The sequence below is a fragment of the Coccidioides immitis genome (genome assembly GCF_000149335.2).
Source record: "Coccidioides immitis RS genomic scaffold supercont3.6, whole genome shotgun sequence".
Taxonomy (NCBI): domain Eukaryota; kingdom Fungi; phylum Ascomycota; class Eurotiomycetes; order Onygenales; family Onygenaceae; genus Coccidioides; species Coccidioides immitis.
Window position 1 is genome coordinate 2468652 of NW_004504312.1, and position 27712 is coordinate 2496363.

Sequence of the window (27712 nt, forward strand, 5' to 3'; positions counted from 1 at the left end):
CGCTCTCCAAAGCGAATTTACACCATATACCTAAATCCCCGGGTTTGTTTGCGAATGCTTGCCTTGTCCTCATTCGGTTAGGCCCTCAGCTCCTCTGGGCGGGCAGGTTTGCAGGGTTTTCTTTTGTCTTCATGAGTCAGTAGCTAGATAAGAGCACATGAGGTTTTGGTTGTTCGTCTCCATGGTGTTTTAGGCTTCCGTGTTTTGGTGATTTCTTCAAGACTGAAGCTGACGTCTACTTGTGGAGTATTGTGTCAGCTGAACGACCATATCTGTGGCATTCTGCTGAAGCCACACATAGGTCCCAGCTTCACATCAAAGCTTCTCATTGCTATTTCCCGGGCAAAAGTGGTCACTGACACAATATGGAAGTGGAAACCAGAGCATCAGTCTTTGCCTTTTCCTCCTCCAGCTTGAGGAGACAGTGACTGGAATACAGACATTGAAGCTGCCATAGATCCAGTCCTCAGGGCCAGCCACATAGCAAGCATTAGGAGATGCACCAAGATGGTGGGCAACAATCAATCTCATCCAGGCGCGCTTGTGGTGCAAGACATCAAAGAACTTTGCACATTGCTTGACATATCCTAGGCAATGGAGAATGTTGACCTCCTCATCTTTGGCGAAGGAGTATATGATCTCCCCATAGAAAAGTCTGCGGGTCTTTTGGCCATTGTTCATCGAGCCAGTTGTTGGATTATAGAGTTCAACCTCGATAATCTCAGTATCAACTACGGAGTACTCCGTACGGAGCACCGGATTGAGATACATACATGAGCAATTAGTCAGCAACTCGGCTAACTAGTTATCTGTGTCCTGGCTCCGAGCCACCGGTTGTCATGTGAGCGATAGGAGCTTCCAAGATTAGCTATGCGAATGGTGACCAAAAAGGGATTTTGTCCCTTTTGCTCTGGAATTCAATTGAACGGTCATTTTGCCCTCATCTTCGAATATTCTTGCGACCGATAGTTATTAGAAAAAATGGCTTCAAAGGGCGGAAAGTTCGTTTCCCAGGCTCAACATCATCGAGGATACGAATTCGGGGGGCCGTAAGCTTGCTTCCCAGGTCCAATTGGGCGAAACGGAGCTAATGAGATAACGCAGAATCGGATCATTTGTTTTGACATTCGGCTTGCCGGTGCTGGTTTACAGTTTTGCGTTCTTTTGCAATGATATCTCGGGATGTCCTGCACCGTCACTCCTCCATCCCTCCACCTTGTCCCTTGACAAGTTGAAGACGGAAATTGGTTGGCCGGAGAGTGGAATCAAGGGCTTATACGATGGCCATGTCACCCTTTATGTGCTGGGTTATTATCTTCTCAGTCTTTTCTTGCAGATATTTCTTCCCGGCACTGAGACCCAGGGAGAAGTTTTGGCCTGTGGAGGTCGACTGAAATATAAATTCAATGGTATGACTGTCCTATTCACCGCCAAGTACATGTATTACTCCTCGAACTCACACTCCGCTTTAGCATTTAACTCCGCTGTTTTGATCCTTCTTGGGTGCGGTGCCGGGACGTATATTTATGGGGTCGACTTCCCCTTATGGACATTTCTCTGGGAGAACTATATCCAGGTTCTGACTGCAAGCCTCTTGATCTCTTCTATCCTTGCTATTTTTGTTTACCTCTATAGTTTCACTGTCCCAGCACCAGGTACACCAAATCCTATGCTTCGAGAGTTAGCTCCTGGCGGGCAAACGCGCAGTGCCTTGTATAACTTCTTCATTGGACGCGAACTGAACCCCAGAGTCAAACTCCCTATTCCCTTCGTGAAGGACACCTCTAGAACAATCGATATCAAGGTTTTTTGCGAATTGCGACCGGGATTGTTGGGCTGGGGGCTTCTGAACCTGTCGAATGTGGCACACCAGTATAAAGTTAACGGAAGCCTCACGTCATCAATCCTCTTGGTGACCGCGTTTCAGGGCTTCTACGTCCTCGATGGCCTATACATGGAACCGGCGATCTGCACCACTATGGACATTATCATGGACGGATTTGGTTTTATGCTGTCTTTCGGTGACCTTGTGTGGGTCCCGTTCACATACTCAATTCACACCAGATACCTGGCCATATACCCCTTCGAGCTGGGTATCTATGGGGCTGCTCTTGTGATTGGGGTTCAGTCTCTTGGGTACTATATCTTCCGTAGCACCAATAACCAAAAGGACCGTTTCCGCAAGAATCCAAACGACCCGAGAGTGAAGCATCTTCAATATATCCAGACTTCTCGGGGCTCGAAGCTGATTACGTCCGGATGGTGGGGTGCCGCTCGTCACATAAACTATTTGGGCGACTGGATCATGTCATGGACAACGTGCCTACCGACTGGTATCGCAGGTTACGCCATGGTTGAGAGACTCAATCCTCTGACGGGAACCAGTGAGGTACGTGCGGTGCAAACAGAAGAGTCTCGCGGTTGGGGGATGGTGTTTACTTATTTCTACATTGTGTACTTTGGAATCCTGCTTGTCCATCGCGAAAGACGAGACGAGGAGAAGTGCAGAAACAAATATGGTGCAGACTGGGCGAAGTATACCTTGAAAGTGAAGAGCAGGATCATTCCAGGTATCTATTAGGGTTGTTTGGAGCTCTTACATGTTTAAAAAGGCTGTGTGGTGACCAGGGGCGCATGTTACTCTGTTAGCAGGGTGAATTTATAGTGGATGGATCAAAGCGACCCTTGATATCGCTTTCTAACTTCATAAATGTATTAATGCTTCAAATTATATACTTATAATGCTTTTAGATAATAATAATAATCTATGACAATTAACACTAGAGTTGAAAACTGATCTAGTGGTTACTTTGGCCGTTTTTCAGTTGCTCACACATTTTTATCTTTGGCTGGCCCCAATGTCCACTGTTCATCACCTCTATTTTCAATCCAATTGCCTAGGGTTTGTCGGACATCTTCCAGAGCTTGCTTTCGCAAATGCAATAGCCTTGCTCCTTCGGCATTGCGCTTCATTAAGAAGTACGTGGGTGACGAGACGACGCATTCTTTCAGGTGTGCAAACCGCTCCCCCATCTCAGACCTATCATCCAACCTTTTACGGCTGGCTTCATTCTCGTTAACGGGACATCCGTCCTTACTTTGGTAATAGCCGACGCTCACTTCTGGCAGAAGTTTAACAATATCACAAAGCAATTCACACATCTTAGCTCGTGATAAAGCACTGGCCTTGCGCGCATCTGGAGAGGTGATCCGATATCCTTGCTTTACACCATTTAAAATGGTCTCAATAATATTGGTAGGAAACGTTTTCGGAATCGACTTGGAAGCCCGACCTGTCGACTGCCTCTGGCGAAACGAGGTATAAGCCGGCTTGGCGCCAAAAGACGAAGCTGCTGTCCAGACTGCAGACTTGTTGGATGATTTACTAGCTGGCAAACCGGCGTCTTTTGATTTTGAAAAATGCCAGAGGGCACTCAGCTGTTCCATTGGTAATGACCGAACAGTGAACGGAAAGAAGGCATAATAACTGTCCAAACGAGCAGACGCTCCAAAATCCTGCCATTTTCGGCCATTAAGCTCTCGAAGACGGCCGGTTTGCCCATTCCCGAATGATCGCTCACAGGCAATCTGGCTGATTTCATCCTCCGGAAGAATGAGGTTGGCCAGATATGCATTAGGAGATGGTGCGATAAGTAGACTCGCTGGAAAAGAGAGCAATGATGTGATTTGCTTCGCGGCAAGTTTGTCTGAACAAGATTTGCTTAGCGTCGGCTCTGCATCAGCACGAGATGGTTTACGGCGAACGGCGCCTAGCACCGAGAAGTGCGCACGGCCGTCTAGGAGCCCTTTCGTAAGGTCGGATTCAATTTCAGTGGCTGCGTCGTCAAGGGCGGGAACGTCCCACGGAGTGGGATCATCTTGGGCTGCCATGCATAATTCCATACTGGCATCTCCGCAAGGGGCGCAAGTACAATACATCCATATTCTGACATTTTCTTTCAATTTGAAAGGCGGCCATAGAAGTTCCTTTGCATGGTTGCCAGGAATGGCACTCGTAGACTCGAGCCTGGAAACCCTGCACTCCAGAAACGGGGAGATCTGGCCGTTGCCATCATTCCGAAGCTGACAGCCGATTCCTTCTCTATCGCGAGATCTAAGCTCCTGACCGTGCGTCAACATCGACTTACACTCCTCAAGGAGCCATCGGTTGAAAGCACGGAGCGCAAGGATCTCAGCATGACTGTCATGAAGCACAAGTCCCTGGCAAAGGTGAATTTGAGACGACGAAAGGCATTTCGCGCCCGTTCTACCGCAAATATTTAGCTTCAGTGATATCAGCTTATCAATCAGGCCGTATCTCCTTACGCAAGAGCAACACAGGTCAGAGATTCCTCAGCGGTATCCTCCCCTTTGAATATATTAGCAGGTGTTCTATCGCCATTTTAAAGACTGACCGTCTACAGCATCACAGTAAAAGTTCGGGATACGTTCATACAGAACTAGGTACATTCAAAGTCTGCTACAGCGGCTTACTTACTCGTCACGAGCACAATTCCACTCAAAGTGATCCATTCCGGTGTTCCATTTGGGCGGATGGTTGGCTTACACCGTTGAGGAAGAGCATTGAAGTGCGAGTGAACGAGGGACGCAATGCGATACTCTATGCGGGAGTCATTAGAGCCCATGAGAAACCCGGCTCCCACCTTGAAACCCTGTAACCGCTGGAGAGGAGCTTTGGTTCAATAACCACCGTTGTCCAGATGTTTCAGCTCCTCTTTTCTGCCGATCGGCCCGCGCACATGATCAGCAGTCACGTGATCAACCCCGAAGCCCTTGAGAGCCCTAAAGACATATTTGACCGGTTTACAGACCTCTCTCGTCGCCTTTTGTCGCTCGCCCTCAACCTCTGATTTCATTAACCTATAAACATGGCCGATAAACTTCGTACTCTCCAAAATCTTGAGGCTTTACAAGCTCGCTACGTCGGTACCGGCCACGCGGATACCACAAAATATGAATGGACCTCGAATATCATTCGCGATAGCTATGCGTCGTACGTTGGCCACCCACCACTCTTGCAGTACATGGCAATCGGAATGGGCGAGCCCAAAGAGAAAGTTAGAGCTATGATGTTGGAGAAGATGGTTAGAGGAGCAGGGAATCCGCCGGAGGTGAGCCCCAAAGACTCTTATTAGGCCACATATATTTTTTTCAAATGGATTGATATGCCCTTGTATTTGCCACGGTTGGTCGCTAATGCGCGTTGATAGGTACAAGAATAATGATGCGTGCCTCCTACGAGGCAAACGAAAATTTGTACATTTGCGAAATCATTGCTCCCCGTTGGCATACCGATACCCCTGCAGCCGGAAAGTAAACCGATAAAAGGTCGAACGCTGGTGCAAGCAAAGGGACGACCCAAACTTGCTTAAAACAGCATTCCTACTACCCTTGGTCTAGCCTCGGGATGGAGATTAGCTCGAAAATGACCGGCAGAATCTCAGACAGAAAATACGCACGTCCATCAAAGAACAAGAAGGTGTGAAGAAACAAACACCTAGCATTTACGACGAGAGACAGCCTTGCACTAAGGCGTCACCTTGTATGCTATCTTTATCCAAATCCATCTGCAGCGACAATACACATAGCTGTGCTGTTATGTATGTAGACATCGAATCAAATACCTATCCAGTCTACAGAGTATACATATTCAATTCACTCATACATCACTTACATTGTTGTCCGCTATATTCCCCCTCTCTTCGGAAGCTGAGCAGCAAGCTCGGTATTCTCTTGCTGCAACTTTCCAACTATACTAACCCATTGTCCTCGCTCCTGTCTCAACCTGCTAATTTCTACCTTCATTCGATCCATTTCTTTCTTTAGTGTTTCAACTTCCACTTTCAGCCTAATTCTCTCATCCTTTTCTAACTCTTTGCGACGTTTTAACTCTATCTTTGCTGCAATCTTTTGCTGCTGCGCTTCAATTTTATTCAGCTGAGAGTTTAATTTCACTTCCTTCCGTTCTAGTGTTGCTAGGCTTCTTTTATTCGAGGTTGCATCCTTCCCCCTTTTACTGGGGGATGCGATGCGTTCTTGGATTTCATCGCTCGCGTTGACGTCGGGGGCGTGTGGTTGTGAGACCTGGCTCACTAGTTCATTGCGCTGCGAGTGGTTCAGCTCAAGATCTCTAAGGACCTTATTTTTGCGGTCGAAAATTCTGGCGAGTTCCTTGTCATAGGCATTTGGCGGCGTAAACTCCTGCTTGAGCGAGAAAATGCTGTTACTGGTGCTACTGGTTACCCTCGGGTTGAACATGACGGGACTGTTATTATTCCCGATCCCGGGCGAGTTAGGGATGCTATCTTCCTTGTTCCCTTGCATATCTCCTAGTTGCGAATCAGCACTCACAAAGGAAGCGGTAGATGAAGATGGCGAGGCATTATTCATATTTCGCGAAGCTGTGCTTGTTCTGGTAACATTGCCTCCACCATCCCTTATTCCATCGTTGACTTGACTTTCGTCAGTTTCATCTCCCGGGTGCTTAGAGGTTGTGGGCAGGTCGATATAGTCGAAGAGCCCTTTAGGTGCGGTCGATTTTAGGGTTAAGGAGACTCCTTGAACTATACCTGCTGCGAAGCCTACTTCGTGCGATGGCATTGAATCCACCTCGCCATGGCTGCTTTTCACTTCCGAGCTCCTTCTCTCCTTTGCTGGTGCCTGTCTCCCGGGGGTGCATTGTTTTGATACTCGCTCACCGGGTCCTGTCTTTAACTGCTGTTGCTTCTCTTCATATTTTCCAGAATCATGCGAAGGCTGGGAAGTCGAGAAATCCTCGTCTGTGCTCTCACTCTTTGGTTGGTCCTGAGACGCCCAATCTATGAATTTTTTCGCGTCTGAAACGATGCTTGGAACTGTGCCCTTCTCCACCATCCATCTCGGTATGCTTCCTCCTGGGTCACTTCTCGTGATCATAATCCATTCCACAGGGTTTGCATCTCCTTTGTTTTCCGAAGCTCCAGATGAATCTCCCTCTATCGGGGCTGGTAACTCCCTAATCATCTCGACAGACTCATACTGGCCGCGGACAAAACCTTTGCGTATAGGTACGTCGGGGTGAGCACACGGCTTTGATATAACAATGAAATTTCTGGGAGGAGGGGAGTTTTCGTTTTCGCCTTCGTCGCGTCTTTGACAAGAGACCTCTAACGCCTTTTTAGAGGTGACCAACAACGTAACAAAGTCCCTCGAAGCTGAAGGCCCGGGAAAATGAGCCGATAGGTGATGCACCTCAATATTCCCCAGGAGGTCCCTGTTGCCGCTAGTTGTATCCATTTGAGCAGAGTGCAGCGGGACAGTCAGGTTCTCTAGACACCCCTCGCTCCCAACCCCCCTGATACTCACTTCCTTACCTATTTTTTCCCGGAGTTTCATAGTCTCTGCTAGCTCACTTTGAAGCTTCTTTTCGAATCTGCTATACGGAAGAGATCCGGCATGAACACTCCGCCGAGCGAACCAGGCACCTTTCCCATCTATGCTCCTAAGCTTGTATACGGGGATACGCAACGGGTTTTCCTTCGCATTATCGATCCTGTTGATGGGTTGACCCCACTCACTCCGTAATGAGAGTATATCCACAGGTCCTAATGCAGGTGTGGATGAAGATTTTATGAGAGCCGGTAATGTCGTCGAGGCAAGGAGGGTTTCCGAGCTATCTTCAGCATTCGTTGGGCTTTTGGAGCCTGCAGGAAGATTGGAAGTGGTTGGAGGAGAAGGGGGCTCAGGTACTGATTCAACGATCAGCCGAGCTTGAATGAGAAGGTCCCGTATATACGTGCATAGTCCTTCGTTACTCGTAGGGATCTCTTCAATCGAAACTGGTTGTAGCGACTGAAGCGCTGCATGTAACGCCGCCATCTTTTTCCCTCTTTCTTTCTCTTGATTCCTTTCCTCTCGATGAAGGTCTATCAATAGTTTTATTTTTGTTTCGGTTAAATTAGCATTGAGTGCCAGCGTTTTGGCAGAGAGCAGTCTTTCTCCACTGCCCTGTAGAGAAACAGTGCTCAGGTGGGCGGACACCTTTGTGGGATCAAACTGGCAGTTGGCTTCCTTTTTGCAAATTTCGTGCGCGTTATTTGTTTGCTCCAGACCCTGCTAGACTAACCAAAGGGTACGCCCATGGTCGATTTGAGCACGGGTTCCAAGAGCCCGCTAAATGTTGCTGCTGCTGTCGAGGAGAGGTTCGGGGATTAAATAGTGACGTCATTCTGCCCGGAGAGGAACACACCCGGCGGCCCATCGCCCGCACCACAGGCACTTTTTAGCAGCTCGAAACTCTCCTTTTGGCATGATATGGCGTGAATGCGATGGCTGCACGGTCAAGTTAGAATGTAATGAATTATATATTTCGAACTATACAAACTAGCTTAACATGCATAGATGATTTGACAAAGAGAGATCAGAAGCACAGCTTCGAAACGAGCACAAGGAAAACCAGCATCTGATTCCCAGCTTTGCCGAATCCATCCCCATCCAGTGGGAGAGGAAAAACAAGAGCTGGGCTTCTCCAGGAAAAAGATCAATCAAAACGATGAACAAAAACAAAACCAGCCCGGAGATAAGGAGGATGATCCTAACAAGGGTGAGCCTGGCCTTGGATAGCTTCAGGTAAACAGTCAGGGGCGGGAAAGAATGGCGGCCTCTGCCCCGTGAAAGACAAGCAACTAGGGATCCCAGATCCTGTGAAGCGCTGACTCCCACCATTCCAGACGCCATCACGGATGGACATTAGAAAGCGGGCGTGACACACCTCTCCCTTCCTCGGCCATGACGGTTTGCCCCTTTGCGCACCAGAGTGAACTCAAATTGCGGAATACAATACCATACCAGATGTATGCAGAGCCGCATTGTCGCAGATCCAACTCTTACCCAATCCATATTATGGATCGCCAGCTCGGCAGCCTGTACCGAATGTAAGTGTTTAGACAATAGAAGGGCAATCAGGGAGTAGTCATCGCTTGATGATAGGACCAGCCAAACCACCGCCACGATGCCCATCCATACGTAGCCCAGTCTATAATGCGCAAGAAATGGAAGGCATAAAAAAAAGGAAAACGTTTCAAGCCGCGAGGCACATCAAGGTCTTGATTACATCAAATGCCGGATGTAAGACAAAAGCGAAAGGAATCATCCACTTGGGAGTGTATATCATGCAAAAAAAAAAGAAAAGGGCAAACAGCCGACCCGCCGGTTCTTCATGCAAAATCAAAAATAAAGAATAAGGAAAAAAAAAAAAAAAAAAGAAAAAAAAAGGGAGTTCAACGCTTGCTAAAAATGCACCAATAGAGGGATGTTAAAGAAAGCCATGCAAATAGGTATATGCCTTCAAAACCAAGATCATTGTCCCCGAGGACCCGGTCGTTCGCCCAGATGGAAAGCCATGCCGTGTAGTAAATGCAGGTCAAAGGAGTGTCAGGGTGGTGATCTGGGTCGTAGATATGATGAACGGCCACCCCATTCTGCGGTGTGAACGGTTGAGGTTGCCATGCCTCCAAGTGTAGTTACATGGTGGTGCCATATGGCAATGCGAAATCCACGATGCGATCATTCCACCCGAAGCCACCCATTCCAGCTGAAGCGCTGCATTGCTGCTGTGCAATCATACTCGGTAAGAGCAAAGGAGCCATTGCTGCAGTTGTGGCCGAAGGGTCGTAGAATTCGGCAGCAGTGTACGAAGCAGTAGACAACGGCGGACTTTGCGAGGGAGCAGGTGATGGCAAGTGCATCTCACTCATCGTAATGCTAGCCCATAGGTTTTGATGTGAGTCACATGAAGATGCCGCGCTGGGGCTCGAAGGAACTACCTGCCACGATTCAACGGGCACGGGTGGGTTTTGTGGGATCGGGCTGTTCCACCAATCTTGAGGACCGGTTGAGCTTGGGAGAAGCGGAGTTGGTTGCACCACATCGACGACTCGTGGTGGTGGTGGAAGCAGCGGAACAAACAATCCCATCACCGCCGCCTTTGCATCGTCACTCCGACCGCCAAGGAGCTCACCAGCTCCCTCTTCCTCCATTCCTTCAAGCACACGAACGCCCGTGCGGAAGACGAACCGGTTGGCAGCCTGGACGAACTCTTCCTGCAGCTTCTTCAATTGGATCTCTTTCTCGGCCCAGTTCCAGGTGCTGGCAGCAGTGTCCACGGAAAACACCTCCTTATGGTATTCAACCAAAGACTCGATGGTCTCTGGGGTCAACTTGAACGCAACCTCACTCTGAGAGACCATGTCGACATGGACCACGTATGCTTCTATGTGGAGAAGCTGGTAGTTGAAAAGCGCCTCCACGAGAGGGTTGTCATCCTTGGGTAGATCAGATTCCGGCGCCTTGGGTAGCATGATAGAGCAGAGAGTCCAGATGGCATTTGTCGATGAGAGCGTCTCCGTCAAACATCTGGTATGCTGGCCGACATTATTTAAAGGGCGTTTGACCCGGTTAACCCTCTTGAGTGTCATCGTTAGCCAGGGTTCTACCCTCGAATGTAGGACAACGTTTGGCGAGGATCTTGGCGCAAAGGCAGCGGCGGAGGCCGGTAATAGACTTGTCACCATTATGATAAGATGTGTCTTCAACAAGAGAATAAAATATATATAATCGAAATTGGTAAGGTATGGCACGAACGTAGCTCAGCACACTCGTTTAGCCGTGCGCGTTTGCGAAACTTCCAAGTATAGTAGAAGCACAGGCAGAACGACGGCGGCTGTAAAAGACAGTTCGGGGTGCGATTCCAGAGAGAAGACGAGGAGAAGAGCAAGGGAAAAATAAAAGAGAAAATAAATTAGAGAGATCAAAGAATTAAGTAGATTAAGAGGTGGATGGAGAAGAGGAAGAGGAAGAAGAGTAGGAGGCGGAGGAGGTGGTGGTGGGAGTGGCGACGAGGAGCCCGAAAGGGAAGTGCCGCCCTTTTCAATTCTCAGCGACCATTATATAGAACAAGAAGAGGTCGGCGGAGGGGAAAAGGGTGGGGATGTGACTGTATAAGAATAACCTTTCTGCATGCCAAAAAGTCATTGGAGAAAAAAAAAAAAAAGTACAAAATAAAAAAAGGATATTCACTAAACGAAAACCCGTTTCTCCGTAGAAACAACGGCATGGGTCAAGCTGATCCCTTGAGCAGCCATTTTCTGGACTGTGCTCTTTAGAACATGCATACGGAGCACAGAGCACTCCGTACAATGCATGCACTTCTCCTGGTTGAGATTTTCACAGCTGGTGGCCCTAGGGGTGCGCGGTCTTCGCCTCCCGTGTTGCTGATTCGAACTGGGCAAACTGCATGTTCCCCATCGCAAACTCTTCCTGGCGACTCTGACCATGCCTGCACCCGGCCGCAGAAGGCCGCATGGACTTTGTTCGAGAATTGACAGGACGGTGCCTGCGTCATAGTTGTAATATACAGTCACTTAACGGGTAAATTACCTGTCATTTCGCGCGTTTTCGACGGCGCCGAGCATGCCGTCACGGTTACGCAGAATTACGTTAATTGGATTTACCGACCATTACGAACACGGCAAGTGAAGGTCAACTCCGACTCCAGAGGCGAAAATCGTGTTCGACAGCATCTCCTGGTCGAGGGGAAATTTTGTTACGGGTGATCAGATACCACACAGGGCATTCGGTGCAACCCACATCCCAGCAGGGCGGATCCTGGAAATTGAGTGCCCGGGCAAGCTACCTGTGTATGATCAGAGACCTGATGTGAACACGAAGAGAAAAGGGAATCACAAAATAATGAAGCCAAAAAGGTTGTGGAAATCGGCAGGAGTCCGTGAAAGTAAAAAAATTTTTTTTTCCCTAGTCTCCAACGGCGCTACCCCTCTGGGGGTACACTGTCGCGATGTATACGCTGTGCTGTGTCTCGGTCAGGTATTCTCCGGATGGAGACAAAGGAACCCGGCTCACCACCCGCCAGGCTGGACGATCCCATCATCTTTCTCCCCGAGTCGGGAAAACCGAATGTTGCTGCGTCGATGGATAGATCTGTAACGACCTTGCTTCAACAGTCGACGGAGCGTCTGTACCAAGCAGTTCTGAATGGCCAAGTGGGTTCCAGGTTTCGAAACATACTTCGTAATACGGAGTCTGGAATGTATAAGCAGCCGCAGAAAGCGGCATATCGATGCTCAGTCTGGGCCTGGGTGGGAAGACCTTTCACAGGAACTTTGCCCTTCCACAAAGGCGCAGCTGATGGAGGGTAGCGGTCTTGGGCCACTTTGGGCATCGGATTCGCCGACCATTATCGGACTAAAATCGATGACTCCAAGAAATCCCTGTTCTGCATGCTGATTGGAGGTGGCGAAGTTATGATCAGACTTTCTGGAAAGGGGAGCGCATACAATGCGAAAGGCCCACCACGAGGGACAAAGGGTGGTGTGAACATCTGGAGAAATCAATCATAACAGCGAATCTGAAGGGCTTCGCATCAATTTGCAGGCGGAAAGACCGAAGCATTAAACTGCGATCGGTCTGTCAATCTTTGTTTGCATCTCGCCAAAGCATTTTCTGTATGGACTGGATTTTCGAGAGGCTGCATATCTCTCAGCTGCCAAGATCTGCTGCAGTCAGGTGATGGGCGGCTCTTCTACGTCCAGTGCTACTGTGTTGCGGCGTAGAGGTGCTTGTGACTCTCGCTTGTCGCCGAATTCCCAGCTGTGACGCGGGACACAGCGACATTTGCCCAGAGGAGCGGCCCGGAGAATAACAATGAACTAATGGCAAGCATCATGCGACTTTTGAGACAGGACCAATCTCATACGGGACTGAGGAAAATTCACCATAGGCGGTCTGGAGGCAGGGAAAGGGACAGCTGAAGGAGTCAAGATATAGACGTCATCAAAATTTCCGATGGAAAGCGAGGGCTGCTCTGCGGTCGAGGATGAAAGAAAAGCTGCCACCACTGCCCTCGTCCACGTCGAGGTGCGAGTTCGCCTTGAGAAGTGCTGCGCCTCACGCGTGTGCCACAGTGTCTTATCGATAACTAGTGAACCAACCAACGGAACTAAAACGCCTTGCTGACCAGACGACTCGTGGCGGTGCGCTGCCTGTGTAACTCCTCCACTTGCTAACCTCGGCACACTTTGACGGAGAAATCCATACATCGAGCAAGACGGTGAAGGGAAGTTCGGAGGACACCGGCGTCCATCAGAATTTTTTTTTTTTTTTTCCCTTTCGGTTTTTTATTTTACAGGCCATATCGCCACCTGCGGATGGATGCTGCACCCAGCGATGCAGAATGTTGGGAGACTCGAGTGTGGATTTTCGGTTTCCCTCACCGTCTCGATTCCTACTCACCGACTTAACCCCACTCTCCAGTTTCAACTGGCCACCTCTTGTGGAATCGCACATTTCCGTCCCGATGTTGCATCATCGGTCTGGAAAAAAACCGCGCGCCGCAAGCGTCTTGTCTCGCGCGCTCTTTTACCCGCTAGGTTTTTCGGACCTCGCGTCTACGCCTGTCGCGGTCACCTGGTATGTAGCGTGTCTTTGCAGTGCGCTCCAAAGCTTTTTGGCGACAGGCGGTCAACGACCGCGTCTGTTTCGTATATGTTAGCGGGCCTAGTTATGCCGGCTGTCCTTGAAACGAAGGATCCCCTTCTGAAACATCCGTTCTTGAATTATACGGCGGGGAAAGAGGGGAGCCCGTTTGGCGTTCCCAGTTGATAAGAACCAAAGTATGGTGCATGGGATCGCCCTGCAAAAAAACTTGAAACATTCAAGCAGGTATTCCAGTCCAAACCATCTGCTATGACTGGGAGAACCGGGATTTTGGACTCGAGTAAAAAATCTATTCTGCAAGACCAAGTCCAATGATTGATATACCCCACCCAAATCCTCAAACTTCCTCTTCCAACATTCGACAGCTAAGCAGGGCGTTTCAAGCCTTGAATCTAAGCGGTAAGATACAAGACTTGGGAGCATGCCTTTACATGGAGAGTAGCTGTCTTTTTTTTTTTTTTATTTATTTATTTATTTTCCCTGCAACCTGCTTTAAAGCAAAATTATACTTGTGAGATGATTAAAATGTAACGCGTACGTGCAGGAGAGACATGGATAGATACAACAAAAGAAACTCCATAAGCGTATGAGAAACCGAGTCATGGAAGTTCCCTTTGCACTATCCGCTCAAATCGTCAACCGACAACCAGTACTTTGATATTCGCTCCCAGATTTCGGATCTGAAGTCCGCTTGCATACGATGTCTGCATAGGTGGTGAGCAATCCATTTGGAGGCTCGGAGGATTCCAGTTGGTGGTGAGGATTTGTGTGAATTTCGAGTCTTCACGCCTTCAAGTAGGACTTTCACTTCACATCTTATGGAATAGCCATTATACTGGCGGTTCAGATGCGACGGTGAGATGGCTGAGCTGTCACTTCAACCAGAAGCTGCATAGGCCCACGTGTGCCATGGCATTGATGGCTCGTGGTCCGTGAAATCATACCCCGAACGAATCGCAGGCTTGAGCGACGCTACTGGCACAATGCCTCCGCCGTAAATATAGTAGGTTGTTCGATCATAGCATCAACGTAACGCCGTCAAGGGGGTGCAACACGTCATCTTAAAGCGATCACATCTTTCCTTCTTTCTCCTTCTTAATTTTCGAGAATACCCGTCTTTCGGTATCTCTTTCCTCTGTCTTCCTCTTCATCTGCTTTTGGATACTGTCCATTTTCGCTTCCGTTTGTTCCATCCGCCGTTTAACTTCTTTGGCGAGCTCCCTCTGCGCCTTCAGAGCAGCAACGGGTGTGGTGTGTTCCTTTCGAAGTTGCTGCAGTTCTAAGCTGAGTTCGACGACATCGAGCGGCGCGCAGGTGACGGGATGGTATCGATGAGGCGGCAGCGGTTCGGCAGGCACGCGGATGTCGGGGAGGAGTTCGTGGATCGGGGTGATACGAACACTCGCAGTGAGCGGGACCGGCTGTTGAGGCTCCAACCGTGGCTCCGGCGGAGGGGATGGTGGCAGCTGGCTCATTGCGAGAGATGGATGTGGATAATACTGAAGTGCTTAGATGGACAGGTCTTCTGTGGTCAAATTAATCATGATGGCCGTGCACCCCCAGATTGAGAGTGCTGTTAAGCTTCTCACCTGTTTAGCGTACCAGTCTTCTGGGGCTTGGTTGGTTATCTCCACGTGAGTCCGCGATTAAGCTCAACCTTGCGTCTGTAGATCTCCTATTCTTGATGTTGTTGTTTGAGTTCCCGTAACATCACCCTTCCACAATGACAAGTGCAGGACCGGCAAAACCCAACCAAATACCTTGACCGAAAGCGGCTGTCGCCCTTAGGTAATGGGCCTTGCGGTAACAAAAAGAGCGTCCCGGACTCATCCTGCGGCTCAAACCAGGAAAACAGCACTAGCCCCGTTGGGAAGCAGGTGCCTGCCGAGCAAACATTAGCTCACAAAGGGGAAAAGTTGGGTTTTGTGCGTGAAGATGCAGGCCTTTGGTGAGTCCCAGTCACGTCTCCTTTCGCCTCCATCTTGTGCAGCTCTCGCGTGGATTTGACAAATGGATCCCTTGGGAGCTGTGGCGTTTGCGGCCAGCGAGCTGACCAGTGTGCTTTCAGTCCCCAAGAGCAGACGGGTATGCCCCATTTCTCCGTTTTCCAGATCTGTGGTCTCGACTTATATTATCTGATCTAGCCCAAGTTCTCACTGACCTTACGCGTAAGTGGCTAAGAATAGTGTGCCTCCTCGACCTGATGTGCTGATGATCTTGCTAGGTGATCGACATCATCAATGTGCCCCTTGGGGTGGGTACTGCCTATGTGAAATGGCAGCTACCATCCTCGGCCTCTCCTGAACACTCTGGGGAAACGGCCAAGGTGCAGCTCCAGGCCCATAGGGCGACCTGGGGTTACGAAAAGGCATTAACCGTCAGATTGATGGTTGACCGGAACCATATGCTTCAAGAGTGTGGGATTCGCTTTGATATCCTCCAGGAATTCTCACCCAACAGCCGCAGCGATAGATCGCTGCTTGGAAACATTGATCTGAATCTTGCTGAATATGTGGAAGAAGGTGAGGCCGAGGAAGGTGTCGTCCGCCGCTACTTGATGCAGAATAGCAAGATCAATGCTACAGTGAAGATCGGCATTATGATGCACCAGATTGAGGGAGAAAGCAATTTCACTGCGTACGTTCGGGCTATCCCTGCGGGTGCTTGCCGCTAATATACACTCCCAGACCCCCTCTCAAGCCAGCCACAGTCTTCAGCGGGATCGCCGGTTTCATGAATGCAGCGAAAGGAGATTCTGAGGATGCAGGTCGCGTTCCTTCTTTTCACCACAGAACCCGGGAGTTTACCGAGCTCCATGATCTTTATTTCCGTAATCTTGCAGCGTCCTGGGCCTCGCAGGCTGGAGAGTTGCCGCCGGACCAAGTGATCGAGGACATTTTCGCCGGAGGGGATGGTTGGGCATCGGGACGCCCGAGCCTGAAGGTCGGTGATGATGACGAGGAGGATACTGGCTATCTCAGTGATACTTATTCTCGACGCACGACTCGAAATAAATCTCCTGCACGCAGTACGAGATCGGGAGACTCGCTGGGAACTCATCTACGAAGCCATAGCAAACATTCAGACTTCTCTTTCAGCTCCGACGTCGGCGGTAAGGACCTTAAAGGAAAAGGAAAACGGCGAAAGAATCGTGAGGTCGACGAATTTGAAGTTCGTGAAGATCTTAGAAGCTGGGAAATCTCATGGGCAAAATGACTGCATTCCTTCTGCGCGTTTCCAAATTACGATGGGTCACCAAATTGGTTGTTTTGCCATACGTTCTAAGTTTTAGTCTCACCAGCAGCTCTTACTGTCGGAAATCTTCTGCATTGGCCTTGGGATTGCTTTCTTTCATATTGTATGATACCATGACGGCGAAAGGGATGGCATGGTAGGCGATTCTGGCTGGCGTTGAAGGGATTTTAATGCATACTTTGACTAATGGCAGATCTGGTTGTTAATACCATCCCATACGTCAATCGATATTGCTATACTCATGGGCCACGCTCGTAATTGTTTCTTTCCCTCTCCAATTTTACTCCTTGCCCCCTTTAATGCTGGTTGAATTTAGAGTTTAACTAATGGGCAGCGAACTTTCCTTGGAACTGGCGTGGGGCGGGCCGGGAAAACCTAACACCGTCAGCGCTATCCATTCAGGCCAAAACTCGAAAAGCACAATTTTAAGAGCTTGTCGAGCTCTTGTTACACGCATGTCGAGCTGTTTGGCAGCGTGGTCTCTTCGATACATATGTTTCAGAGGTCAGTCAGGGATGCGGCACTCTGTCTACGATGCCAGAATTGCCTCCGACCCTTATGGCGACCCTTAACTCCCATTTCTCTCACCCCGTCGCCAAACCGACAATTCCAGACGACCGCCTGCAGCAACGAGGAGAATGCAGATTCAGAGACAACTAAAAGCCAAGGCCCGAAATTCTCCAAGCGTCGCAAGGGCCGGGGCTATCATATAGAGCAGCTTGATTCGATAACTCTTGGGAACCCTTCACATGTGCTTGTCGTTGACCAAAAGGCCAAGCGCACGAAGAATGTGACGGAAAAGAAGGACGAAAATCCGCAATTGAACCGCCCGTCTGAAGTCTTGGAGGAGGTGGATAGAGAGCGATATAGAGTAGTTGGAGCGACTGAGGTATCGGCGAATTTCGAGTACCTCCGCTCGCTTCATAAACCTGGAGATCACCTATTTCCTGTCAACTGGGACAAGCTCCGAGACGTTCTTCAACATGGTTTCACGCAACCGCAATTGGCGCGTTATGTTAAGGAGTATGAAGCTAATGAGGAAGTCAAGACGAAGAGCAAACCCAACGGCGATATCGTACCCTCGGACAGACCAAGAACGTGGAAGTGGAAAGTTGGGACACCTCATGAAGCTCAGGAGGACCTTTCACCAAAACTCAAGAAAACAAGATATGTGCAAGGAAAAGCTTATTTGGCCGAAAAGATCATGAGGGATTGCTGGGGCCTTTTGATCCGAAATGAAATTGGGCACGCGGATCTTCACGTACAGTCCGACTGTCTCTCTACATTTCTCTTGTCCAATTCAGTACCGCTAAGGACGGTTGCGGAAGCGCACAACGTGAAGATCGATGTCACAAAGGCCTTTAACCGGATTAGAATAATAGGCCCCGAGTCCGACGCACTTCAGGCTTACACTGCTGTGGAAGAGTTGGTGGCTCGAATTCGCTCCAAAGAAGTTGATCTCCCGAAACATGGTTCCCTGTTTCCAGGCGAAGAAAATGCAGAATTCGAAGACGCTTTCATACAGGCACTGCAAGAGGAACATGGGTTGTTTTGCCGGATAAATAAAGACTCGAAAAAATTCGTCTGCTATTATTTGGATGAAAACAAATTGGATGCTGAAAAAGTGTGCAAAAGCATATCTCTTGCTACATCTTTGCCTCTTGATCAGGCCAATCGTCCTTTTACATACTTCCCAAGCGATCAACCAGCGAATGTCTATTCCATGATAAACCCAGAATATATGTCCTTTCCGAATCGCAACAAAAACTGGTTTAGATGGGCCAAGCCCCTTCTCGAAAATTCCATACAAGGTGGAAGAGCAGCTAGGAGACCGCCGGCAGATATTTACAGCAAAGAGCCTACCGCTCCTCAAAGTAGGATCCGCGATTCACTCCTCGAACACCATCCCGTGCAAAGTAGCATCGAGCCTTTCACGCACGAAACCGTTACAGCCGCTGTCGGCAAGTGTCTTTTCCAGAGGGAACCCAAGTTTAAGGCTGATGAGATTACTTTCTCGGAAATTGAATCTTCATTGCCAAAGAGAACCTTCATCGCAGACGTCCCGAATACTTGGTCTTTTCTGAAAACACTCTCACCAGTTGACACTGACGCAACGATTCATCGAATTCGTCTTTTGCCGTCTCCAAGCAATGACGTTAATTTTCCCGTATTAGAGTTAGAAATGGAAGTTCCTCAGACCAAGGAATGGCGCGGGTTCGTTGCCACTCCGGTATTTAGAAAAGCGACCGCAATTCTCAGAGAGAATCATGCCGACATGCTTTTGCCAGAAACAGCTTTGGATATTCGATTTACCAGGACCGTTCACTATGACCTTCTCGAGGGTAGTCAACTCGCCTCCGTCATTTCCGACAAACGTCCTCTGCACTCATCCCTCTTACAGTGCGTAGCGAGCTTGAATTACTTGCTACCGATTTCCCGCCATCAACCTCCGATGCCTTTGTTTTGCAAGGTTTCGCTCCCCAAAAAGTTGCTGGCAATGTCGAAATCGTCGTCGGGCCAGAAGGGGGAAACCGAAGGGGGTGCGGAAGGCTCGGCTCGGGATACAGAGTTTATCGAAGGCGAGTACGTCTTCCCGCCTCTGCGTTCACTTACGGCTGCAAGAATTGCGAGGTTCAATTATAAAGACCTTGAGCTCAGCTTCTCCAACCCAAGAACGGGGCCTCTGTTTCCAATTCAAAACATCAATATGAGTCTGTCCGTTGGCCGGTCTGACGATGAGTTACGACCGTTGATTGCTTCTCGAGAGACTCGCGGCTCAGCGCCTCCCGCGATGGATAGGGAATCTCTGAGACTGCTGTTCCCGCCTTTGTACACCCGCGCATGCCAGCTGGCTTTTGAATTGAGTGCACATAGAGAGAACAACACAGTTGACTCTGAATGAAGCAGACCGTTTTTGATTTGAAAAGAATTCTTTTCATGTTATCTATCTGCAGGTGAGGCGTTTATAAGCAGGTCAATGTGGCAGACATATATGTGCATCTTTGGAATTCAGATAGGATGAGGTGCTGTAATTTATAAGGGCAGAAAAGGGTTCTGGAGTTGGGGAAAACACTTTATCCTGGCAAACATTAGATAGATAATAATGCGACATGATGGTTGTTTGGTCTCTATTACGTGAAAAGTAATTTATTTCGTGGAACTACAGCTAGACCATCTTTGGTGATATCCTTTCGAGACCCATCGAGAAATCCACAGCCTGCAGCCCGAGATCCACCTCCTCCCCAGACAGCCCTGCTGCCAACATCATCAAAGCCTATTGCCCATCGGAGGCTGCTTCAAGTCAGTACCGAGTACTTTGTACTGCAGACATCATGAATTCTAGCTCCTATTTCCGGCTGGATAAATGATGAAAGCTACACAAAATTTATTGTATTAAAATGAGTTGGAAGGAGACTCTGCTTCGCTGTAATCGAACTCTGTATATTTTTGCGAGCAAAGATCTTTGTTTCTAAATCACCAGAAATTTTGACACATTTGTGGGGGAACCTGAGGCTGTCTGAACTGACGTAACGACGAGGGGCCGACCCTAAGAGAGAGAGAGACACTTCCAGGCTTGGTCCAGTAACGAACTACCACACCAGTGTTATGAGACTTCAAAAGATCTGATTACAACAGTGGTCTCCTTTTTGTTGACGCTGTCTTGCCGTTCTCTGATTAAGAATTCATCTTCTAGCACTTTCTTAATTGTGTCCTGCCAACTTCAGCTCCTTGAAAGACCATGAAGCCACTACTCCTATTAGGCTGAAAAATAAAAATTAGAGTCCAGGAAATAGATATGGAAAAGACACGGATTGCTAAGGTTTGAGCTTTGACATATATATGCACCGTCTCTCGCATATTAGCTAACTTGACATTTGGGCATTTAGGTGGAAAATGTCACCTTGTCCAGGCGCGGTGAACGGGCTAAAGGCACGCTTCATCTTACTCCCCATCATTTGATATTTTCGCATATTCCTCCTGCCCCAGAAGGATCGCAAGACGCCAATATCCCAGTAAAGCCGCGCGAATTGTGGATCACGTATCCGATTATTTGCTTCTGCACCTTTAGACCGGCAACGATATCATCCCGCCAGCCGTCGTCGATCCGTATACGATGTCGAGATTTTACATTCGTGTGCTTCTTTTTTCCCAACGAAGCGCAAGCAAGAGATGCGTACGAGAGTATAAAGCTTTGGACGTGTAAAATTGGGCGTGTTGAGAAACTTTACGCCTTTACGTATCAACCTCCCCTGCCTGAGCGAAGCTTCAACGGCTGGGATCTTTACAATCCTCGGGAAGAATGGGCACGCCTAGGAGTTGGAAACCCGGATTCCCCGTCCGGTTGGAGGTTATCGGCTATAAATTCAGATTACAATGTGGGCACTCTTGCCACATTCGCTATTTTATTGAAGTTGGACGTGACGCTGATGGCTTTTAGTTCTCACCAACCTATCCCTGTTTATTACCTGTTCCCGCGAATATATCGGATAATACCATTAATTATGCTGGTCGATATCGCTCGAGAGCTCGAATACCGGTCTTAACCTATTTACATCCCGTAAATAATTGTTCAATCACACGATCGTCACAACCGCTTGTTGGCGTCCGCAATAACCGAAGTATTCAAGACGAGAAGCTCCTCGCTGCGATCTTCTCTACCTCCAGACAAGAAAAATCTGCCAACGGGTCGCCGCCTTCCCTGGAACATGAATCATCGAACTCGAGCTTAGAAGACCAATATGGTGTTCAGTCTGATTTTGACTTCTCGAACGCGGAAGAATTGGAAGATGAAGTGATATCAGCGGTGCAATCTGCTCCAAAAGAACCAAAACCACAAGTTTACGGTGCCCAGCAACATAATCTCATCGTTGATGCTCGCCCAACAGTGAACGCGTTTGCGATGCAAGCGGTCGGCCTGGGCTCAGAAAATATGGATAATTATAAATTCGCTACAAAAGTTTACTTGGGTATAGACAATATTCATGTCATGCGAGATTCACTTAATAGGGTTATTGATGCCCTGAAAGACTCCGATGTGACATCCTTGGGGCCCAATCGTGACCAGCTCGCGCGCAGCGGATGGTTAAAACATATTACGGGCCTCCTAGACGGTGCTGCGCTAATCGCAAGACAGGTTGGACTGCAGCACTCCCACGTCTTGATACATTGCTCAGATGGATGGGATAGGACAAGCCAGCTTAGTGCGCTCAGCCAATTATGTCTCGACCCTTACTACAGGACACTCGAAGGCTTCATGGTACTTGTTGAGAAAGATTGGCTTTCTTTTGGCCATATGTTCCGCCATAGGTCGGGGCATCTGAATAGCGAAAAGTGGTTTCAAGTTGAGAATGATCGAATTGGTGGTGATGTGAGGGGCGGATTTGGTGACGCCGGTGCTGCGGGAAAAGCAATTGAAAACGCCTTCTTGAGTGCCAAGGGGTTCTTCAACAGGGACAACGTCAGCCGGGATTCATTAGGTGATTCTGACGGAGAAATCGTCCCCTTGGAATCCGACAGCGATCCCAGGAGAACCATCCCACGTTCAAAATCTCCGGCCAACGACGTTGAAATTACCAAAGTTAAGGAGACGAGCCCTGTCTTCCATCAATTTCTCGATGCCACCTACCAGCTACTCTACCAACATCCGACCCGATTCCAGTTCAACGAGCGTTTCCTCAGGAGGCTTCTTTATCATCTCTACGCTTGCCAGTATGGCTCATTTCTTTACAACAGTGAAAAGGAACGTGTGAACTCCAAGGCAAAAGAGATGACGCGGAGTGTATGGGATTATTTCCTCGCGAGAAGGGAGCAGTTCTTGAATCCCAACTATGATTCTAATATTGACGACAACCAGAGAGGCAAGGAGAGATTATTGTTTCCCCGAACTAACGAGGTGAGGTGGTGGAGCGAGGCATTTGGCCGACAAGATGCTGAAATGAATGTACCACATGCGCGGACCACTAGTGTTCGGGGCGACAGAGCCATGTCCAGTGGAACTCGAACGCCAGTCTTGACCGGCGTGGAAACGGCTGATCAGGCGATTGGTAGTGGAGCCTTGAGCAAGCCTTCTTTGAGCCCTGCGCCGTCATCGGGACTTGCCGCATTAGCTGCGGAGCTCTCTGGATTGGGCTTTCGAGCAGGAAGAGACGGGACACCTGGAACAGGGACTCCCTCAGTTAAACCAAAAGAAATGGAGGTAGAGATGCAATAATGGCGAATTTTATTGTTTCCACTGCCATGTTGCGGGTAACGATGAGGTAGACTACGATGGGTTATTTAAAAATCAGCGACGGCTTTCAGTGTTTTGGAATTGGGCCAGCATTCGGGACGGGGAGTTGGACTATGTTGGGGGACTTGGTTTCATTGGTTGGCGTTGTGCTCTCTGGTGAAGATAGCTACACGAGGATTCTCTAGGGACTAGAGATGGTAGCTGCAAATATATCATGAATCTGAAATTTATTGTACCCAAATCCCCCGTAATTACCACCATCGCGAGAAGATGGATGGCCCTGAATCCCATGGACTTGATGCCAGCCGAAAGCGGTTTAGCGGTAGAGCTGGCAACGAAAGAAAACCCTAAACCCTAATTTCCCAGCTTGTCGACCCCACTAAAATTGGTATCCGAAATCAACCTCCAATCTTTTGGACCGACTGCCCAGAAGTCCGAAGCTCTCTCACCAGCACTCGACAGACGACCTTATCGTTCCCCCGGCGGATTTCTCGACAATCGGGTCAGCATAATCAGCAAATATGGCTGCTATTCAGGGAACGATTTCCAAGCGCCGCAAGTTCGTGGCTGACGGTGTGTTCTATGCCGAATTGAACGAGTTCTTCCAGCGCGAGCTGGCTGAGGAGGGATACTCCGGTGTCGAAGTCAGAGTTACTCCCACCGTAACCGATATCAGTACGTGATTTTCTTATTTTTGGGCTGTTTCTTAGTCCCAATCGCAAATTCTCCCACGGAGGAGCTATTTTCAGAGAACTTCGGGACAGGGATACGATATGGCATTATCGTGGGACATTGGATAAAGATCAAGATAACTGACTTGTTTCGCTATTTTGACAGTCATCCGCGCTACCCATACCCAGGAAGTTTTGGGTGAGCAAGGTCGCCGCATCCGTGAACTCACCTCCCTCATCCAGAAGCGCTTCAAGTTCCCCGAAAACTCCGTCTCCCTTTATGCCGCCAAGGTCCAGAACCGTGGTCTCTCTGCCGTTGCTCAGTGCGAAAGTTTGCGATACAAGTTGCTCAACGGTTTGGCCGTCCGAAGAGCCTGCTATGGTGTCCTCAGATTCATCATGGAGAGCGGTGCCAAGGGTTGCGAGGTCGTTGTTTCTGGAAAACTGAGAGCTGCTCGTGCCAAGAGCATGAAGTTCACCGTACGTTTGGGCCCGCCGTTCTTGTTTATTTAAGGGGGACTCTTTCCGTCGATTATCGCTTTCGCATTGCGACGTATATTGGGAACAGTCCATGGTAAATTACATTGGTGGCTAACAAGGGGTTTCTTTATAGGATGGTTTCATGATTCACTCCGGTCAACCCGCCAAAGACTTCATCGACAGCGCCACCCGCCACGTTCTCCTCCGTCAAGGTGTGCTCGGTATCAAGGTCAAGATCATGCGCGGTAGCGACCCAGAGGGCAAGTCCGGTCCTCAGAAATCTCTCCCTGACTCCGTCACCATCATCGAGCCCAAGGAGGAGCAGCCTGTCCTCCAACCAATGAGCCAGGACTACGGTGCTAAGGCCGCTGCTGCCCAGCAGGCTGCTGAGCAACAGCGATTGGCCGAGCAGGAAGGTCAAGAAGGCGCAGAAGCTGCCGCTGTCCCCCAGGAGTGAAATTAATTAGCTGTTTTTTTCCTCCTTTCTTCTAGTCCCATCTTTTTCATCCCCAGATTTCTTCTACTGTCCTAGGAATGTTAAAATGGGCATCATGAATATGCAACAATTTTCTACGTTTTCTGCTGAATGGACGGAAACTTGGCGATTAGGAGTGTAGTTTAAACACAAAAGAGATTACTTCTACCCAAGGAAGCGTTCAGACTGCTGGTGAATGACTGAAAGTCCGATTACTTTAATGAGAGCTTTCCGGATCCAAGGAAACAATACATCATGAGCAAGCGTCAGGAATAATGCAATGTTCTATTTTTCTCATCATCGCATTCAGTTCATAAAACCCAAGAGCGCTAGCCAACGATCTATTCTTTTCACGTTCCATAAAACTATCCATCAACACAAAAAATCGAATACGTCTATGTCTTACAAAAAGACCTCGATATTCATTTCAAGGGTGCTCACAGGATATTTCAACTCGAACTTTTCAAGGACAGTAGGGTGCAAAATGCCGAACGTACCGATGACATGTTCTTTGCCTCCAATACAGACGTGTATTGATGCAGCGTGTCCTGGGAAGTAGGTAGGGTCTAGTTACAGCGTTAGCAAATCGTAACAGATAACCAGAAAGCATGAGACTCCAACCTTCTAGTTCTTCAATCCAATATCGCGAACCGCTGACGTCCGGGTTATCAAGTCCCTCTTCGCCGACAATAAATGCACTCTTCAACATGGCCATCACCCTGTCGAGCAAACCATGGACAACCTCAAAGCCACTAGTCCTTCCGTACCAAGCAGCAGCGAAATGTCTCTCGTTCCGACTCTTGCGTTCAAGTCTCATATCTTTGAAGGCCACATCGCTTACTTCAAAGATTCTCATTGGCACGGTATGGCTTTTATTCTCGCGGATGGTTTTTAAAAGTCCCGGAAGAAGGCTGGTCCGAACCACCTGGAACTCCACGGTCTTGGGGTTTGCAAGCTTCACCGCAGTATTGCCATCATCCTTGCGATTTAACCACGCGAAATTCTCGTCATGGGAGCAAAGAATTAACGGCATGACTTCGGACCATCCTGCCATGGCAGCCTCGGTCCGAATGATATCTGTCAGTTTGTTTACAGGCAGGGGTTGGGCAATCGTTCCGGATTTGCTAGGGAATGATCTTGGCAACTCGTTGAAACCATAGGCTATAGCGACATCCTCCATAATGTCCGCTTCATGGAGCACATCTGCACGAGTAATGGGTACTTCGACGTCGATGAGGTCTGCTGATGATTTGGAAGGTTTCGCGATATATGCCATTTTCTTTAGGAGATCGCAGATCTCTTGTGCAGAGAGATTTAGGCCACAGCACTGGTTAATGTATGAAATGCTCGCTTGAGTCAAACGTGGTTTAATGTTGGGAACTTGACGAGTTTCATTGTTGTGCTCGGATACAACCTGGATAGGTTCGATCCTAAAGCGCCAGTGTTAAGAGGCAGACCAAGGGCGATACCGGAAAGCAGACTCACGTGAATGGCTCTGACGTATATTGGGAGAACATTGCAACCATGATGTTATTCACAACTTCAACCTTGGTCTTATCTGTAGCGGTGATCTCCATGAAGACATTCCGTGTGTCCAAGGTAATTTTGGAGTGGTCACCGTTGATAATTGGAGGCAGCGAACATACTGTTCTCTTTGAATCATAGATAATCGGATATACAGGGGAGTCGCGGATAATATGGAGGAATTTGCCCAAGTGTTTATCTTTCTATAGCAGTTTTAGAAAATGTTAATGAAGTAAGGTTTGACGAAAGCTTGCCTCATAAAAGTTCATCAACTCCTCCCCATTCATGGATGTGTTTTGGTTCAAGGGGACAAAGTTTATGTCCTTCGGGGGGAGAGCTTCGTAGCTGAAGGGCCCCTGCAGCTTGTCAAGATCATGGGTACCAATGGACACCAACGTCCGCTGCCGCGCAAGGTTCTGATGCAGTTTGTCCTGTAGAGCAATGAAAGAGTCATAGCGGGCTTTGTCGAAGTGGATATTCCGCAACACCGCTCCCGAGATATACGGCCGAATATTCGCAGTCTATTCCAGTTCTCTCAGCGAATATCCTTGTGCAATAACGTGATCACTGCTCACTTCTTTCTTTACTACAATTGTCTGCAGCGCACCGTTCGGTGGTGTCACGAGCCGGTAGTTAGGTAATACGGTCTTGCCTCGGAAAATATTTAGCATCAAAGCGATACCTTCGAAGCATAGGAGATCATAGCTATAAAAAAGAATTAGCTATTAGGAGGCCGGAAATAAGGTAGAGCTCGACGGACCGGTTCGCGGGGATGTCAAGTTTTAGCTGAGGGGGTTCTTGGACTCCATTGACAATTGGCCGCTCAGAGTTCGAGGTCTATCACGCTTCAGCAACGGATAAATGCGAGCAAAGGGTCACAGGAGGGCACAGCATACATCTTCGTCCAATTCAAGACCTATTTCATAGCGTATTAGCGGCTGAGCTCCCGGCTGCGGGGCACACGATCGGGCTCACCAAATTCGAAGCACAGCTCGTCGAACTGCTCTGTCGTATACCTAGGCCAAGCAAAAAGAGAAGATATTAGAGAAAACAGGCTGCAGAGCAGTAATGGCAATTGGCTATGTCTCACTCCTGACCTAGCGCCTTGAACAAAGCGGCTTTATCCACGGATATAGTGGGCATGTTGGCGGGGTTGGGCGCTGACGGAGGAAGGTCGTCGATGCGACAAGAGGAACACAGGGGCCGGCACCGCGGGACAAAGGGCTTTCAGCTTGGGTTGACAGTGAAGCGTGTCGACGGGACGACTCCGGCCAAAACGTGCTGGACGGGGGAGGGCGAAAGGAGCAGAGACGGCCGTCGAGTCACAAAACGAAAGACAGTAGCGATGTTTGTCCGGTGAGCAAACATCACCGCCACATGTTCGTGCCCCACCAGCCACAGCAGGCCACCGCCAGAAAGTCGCTGGTGCCCGCCGAAAGCTTCATTCACTCACTCACTCACTAAGCAAGGCCTGGGACTGCCTGCTCGCTCCGTTAAACCATCTGCCTCTCTTCGTCGTCACCACCACAACCATCCCCCCCTAAAAAAAAAGCCAACAGCCACTCG

The 27712-nt window shown here is 48.9% G+C and overlaps 13 protein-coding genes across 13 annotated transcripts; 7 read left to right on the forward strand and 6 right to left on the reverse strand.

The window, feature by feature from the left end:
* Positions 1 to 315: 315 nt before the first annotated feature.
* CIMG_13750 (uncharacterized protein) lies at positions 316 to 681 on the reverse strand (the record flags this gene model as incomplete). Its single annotated transcript, XM_001244451.1, has 1 exon — positions 316 to 681. The coding sequence occupies one exon, from the start codon at positions 679 to 681 to the stop codon at positions 316 to 318; it is 366 nt and encodes a 121-aa protein (XP_001244452.1).
* Positions 682 to 853: 172 nt separating this feature from the next.
* On the forward strand, positions 854 to 3988 carry CIMG_03894 (c-14 sterol reductase). Its single transcript, XM_001244452.2, has 3 exons — positions 854 to 1049; positions 1105 to 1409; positions 1473 to 3988. The coding sequence occupies exons 1-3, from the start codon at positions 982 to 984 to the stop codon at positions 2579 to 2581; spliced, it is 1482 nt and encodes a 493-aa protein (XP_001244453.2). The 5' UTR covers positions 854 to 981; the 3' UTR covers positions 2582 to 3988.
* On the reverse strand, positions 1483 to 4656 carry CIMG_03895 (tRNA-specific adenosine deaminase). Its single transcript, XM_001244453.2, has 3 exons — positions 4499 to 4656; positions 4327 to 4369; positions 1483 to 4267 (listed from the first exon to the last, which is right to left on the reverse strand). Exons 1-3 carry the CDS (start codon positions 4644 to 4646, stop codon positions 2830 to 2832), a joined length of 1629 nt encoding a protein of 542 aa, XP_001244454.2. The 5' UTR covers positions 4647 to 4656; the 3' UTR covers positions 1483 to 2829.
* Positions 4657 to 4881: 225 nt separating this feature from the next.
* Positions 4882 to 5694, forward strand: CIMG_03896 (splicing factor 3B subunit 10 SF3b10). The gene is made up of 2 exons (XM_001244454.2): positions 4882 to 5132; positions 5232 to 5694. The coding sequence occupies exons 1-2, from the start codon at positions 4890 to 4892 to the stop codon at positions 5241 to 5243; spliced, it is 255 nt and encodes an 84-aa protein (XP_001244455.1). The 5' UTR covers positions 4882 to 4889; the 3' UTR covers positions 5244 to 5694.
* Positions 5695 to 5706: 12 nt separating this feature from the next.
* On the reverse strand, positions 5707 to 8227 carry CIMG_03897 (uncharacterized protein; the record flags this gene model as incomplete). Its single annotated transcript, XM_001244455.2, has 2 exons — positions 5707 to 8070; positions 8126 to 8227. 2 exons carry the CDS (start codon positions 8225 to 8227, stop codon positions 5707 to 5709), a joined length of 2466 nt encoding a protein of 821 aa, XP_001244456.2.
* Positions 8228 to 9291: 1064 nt separating this feature from the next.
* Positions 9292 to 10945, reverse strand: CIMG_03898 (uncharacterized protein). Its single transcript, XM_001244456.2, has one exon. The coding sequence runs from the start codon at positions 10569 to 10571 to the stop codon at positions 9522 to 9524; it is 1050 nt and encodes a 349-aa protein (XP_001244457.1). The 5' UTR covers positions 10572 to 10945; the 3' UTR covers positions 9292 to 9521.
* A 949-nt stretch (positions 10946 to 11894) lies between these two features.
* On the forward strand, positions 11895 to 12416 carry CIMG_03899 (uncharacterized protein; the record flags this gene model as incomplete). The annotated part of the gene is made up of 2 exons (XM_001244457.2): positions 11895 to 12155; positions 12216 to 12416. 2 exons carry the CDS (start codon positions 11895 to 11897, stop codon positions 12414 to 12416), a joined length of 462 nt encoding a protein of 153 aa, XP_001244458.2.
* A 1543-nt stretch (positions 12417 to 13959) lies between these two features.
* CIMG_03900 (uncharacterized protein) lies at positions 13960 to 15342 on the reverse strand (the record flags this gene model as incomplete). Its single annotated transcript, XM_001244458.2, has 3 exons — positions 13960 to 15011; positions 15115 to 15176; positions 15273 to 15342. The coding sequence occupies 3 exons, from the start codon at positions 15340 to 15342 to the stop codon at positions 14583 to 14585; spliced, it is 561 nt and encodes a 186-aa protein (XP_001244459.2). The 3' UTR covers positions 13960 to 14582.
* CIMG_03901 (uncharacterized protein) lies at positions 15234 to 16993 on the forward strand. The gene is made up of 5 exons (XM_001244459.2): positions 15234 to 15460; positions 15581 to 15597; positions 15657 to 15680; positions 15737 to 16149; positions 16200 to 16993. The coding sequence occupies exons 1-5, from the start codon at positions 15448 to 15450 to the stop codon at positions 16726 to 16728; spliced, it is 996 nt and encodes a 331-aa protein (XP_001244460.1). The 5' UTR covers positions 15234 to 15447; the 3' UTR covers positions 16729 to 16993.
* A 267-nt stretch (positions 16994 to 17260) lies between these two features.
* CIMG_11227 (uncharacterized protein) lies at positions 17261 to 19898 on the forward strand (the record flags this gene model as incomplete). The annotated part of the gene is made up of 2 exons (XM_012358285.1): positions 17261 to 17271; positions 17395 to 19898. 2 exons carry the CDS (start codon positions 17261 to 17263, stop codon positions 19667 to 19669), a joined length of 2286 nt encoding a protein of 761 aa, XP_012213708.1. The 3' UTR covers positions 19670 to 19898.
* Positions 19899 to 20350: 452 nt separating this feature from the next.
* On the forward strand, positions 20351 to 23231 carry CIMG_03902 (protein phosphatase). The gene is made up of 3 exons (XM_001244460.2): positions 20351 to 20587; positions 20655 to 21143; positions 21206 to 23231. Exons 1-3 carry the CDS (start codon positions 20564 to 20566, stop codon positions 22976 to 22978), a joined length of 2286 nt encoding a protein of 761 aa, XP_001244461.1. The 5' UTR covers positions 20351 to 20563; the 3' UTR covers positions 22979 to 23231.
* Positions 23232 to 23423: 192 nt separating this feature from the next.
* Positions 23424 to 25892, forward strand: CIMG_03903 (40S ribosomal protein S3). The gene is made up of 3 exons (XM_001244461.2): positions 23424 to 23671; positions 23834 to 24147; positions 24281 to 25892. The coding sequence occupies exons 1-3, from the start codon at positions 23518 to 23520 to the stop codon at positions 24602 to 24604; spliced, it is 792 nt and encodes a 263-aa protein (XP_001244462.1). The 5' UTR covers positions 23424 to 23517; the 3' UTR covers positions 24605 to 25892.
* CIMG_03904 (phenylalanyl-tRNA synthetase, beta subunit) lies at positions 24293 to 27417 on the reverse strand. The gene is made up of 9 exons (XM_001244462.2): positions 27237 to 27417; positions 27122 to 27162; positions 27043 to 27062; positions 26907 to 26983; positions 26722 to 26851; positions 26401 to 26667; positions 26108 to 26349; positions 25244 to 26052; positions 24293 to 25188 (listed from the first exon to the last, which is right to left on the reverse strand). The coding sequence occupies exons 1-9, from the start codon at positions 27287 to 27289 to the stop codon at positions 25025 to 25027; spliced, it is 1803 nt and encodes a 600-aa protein (XP_001244463.1). The 5' UTR covers positions 27290 to 27417; the 3' UTR covers positions 24293 to 25024.
* Between the last annotated feature and the right edge of the window lie 295 nt (positions 27418 to 27712).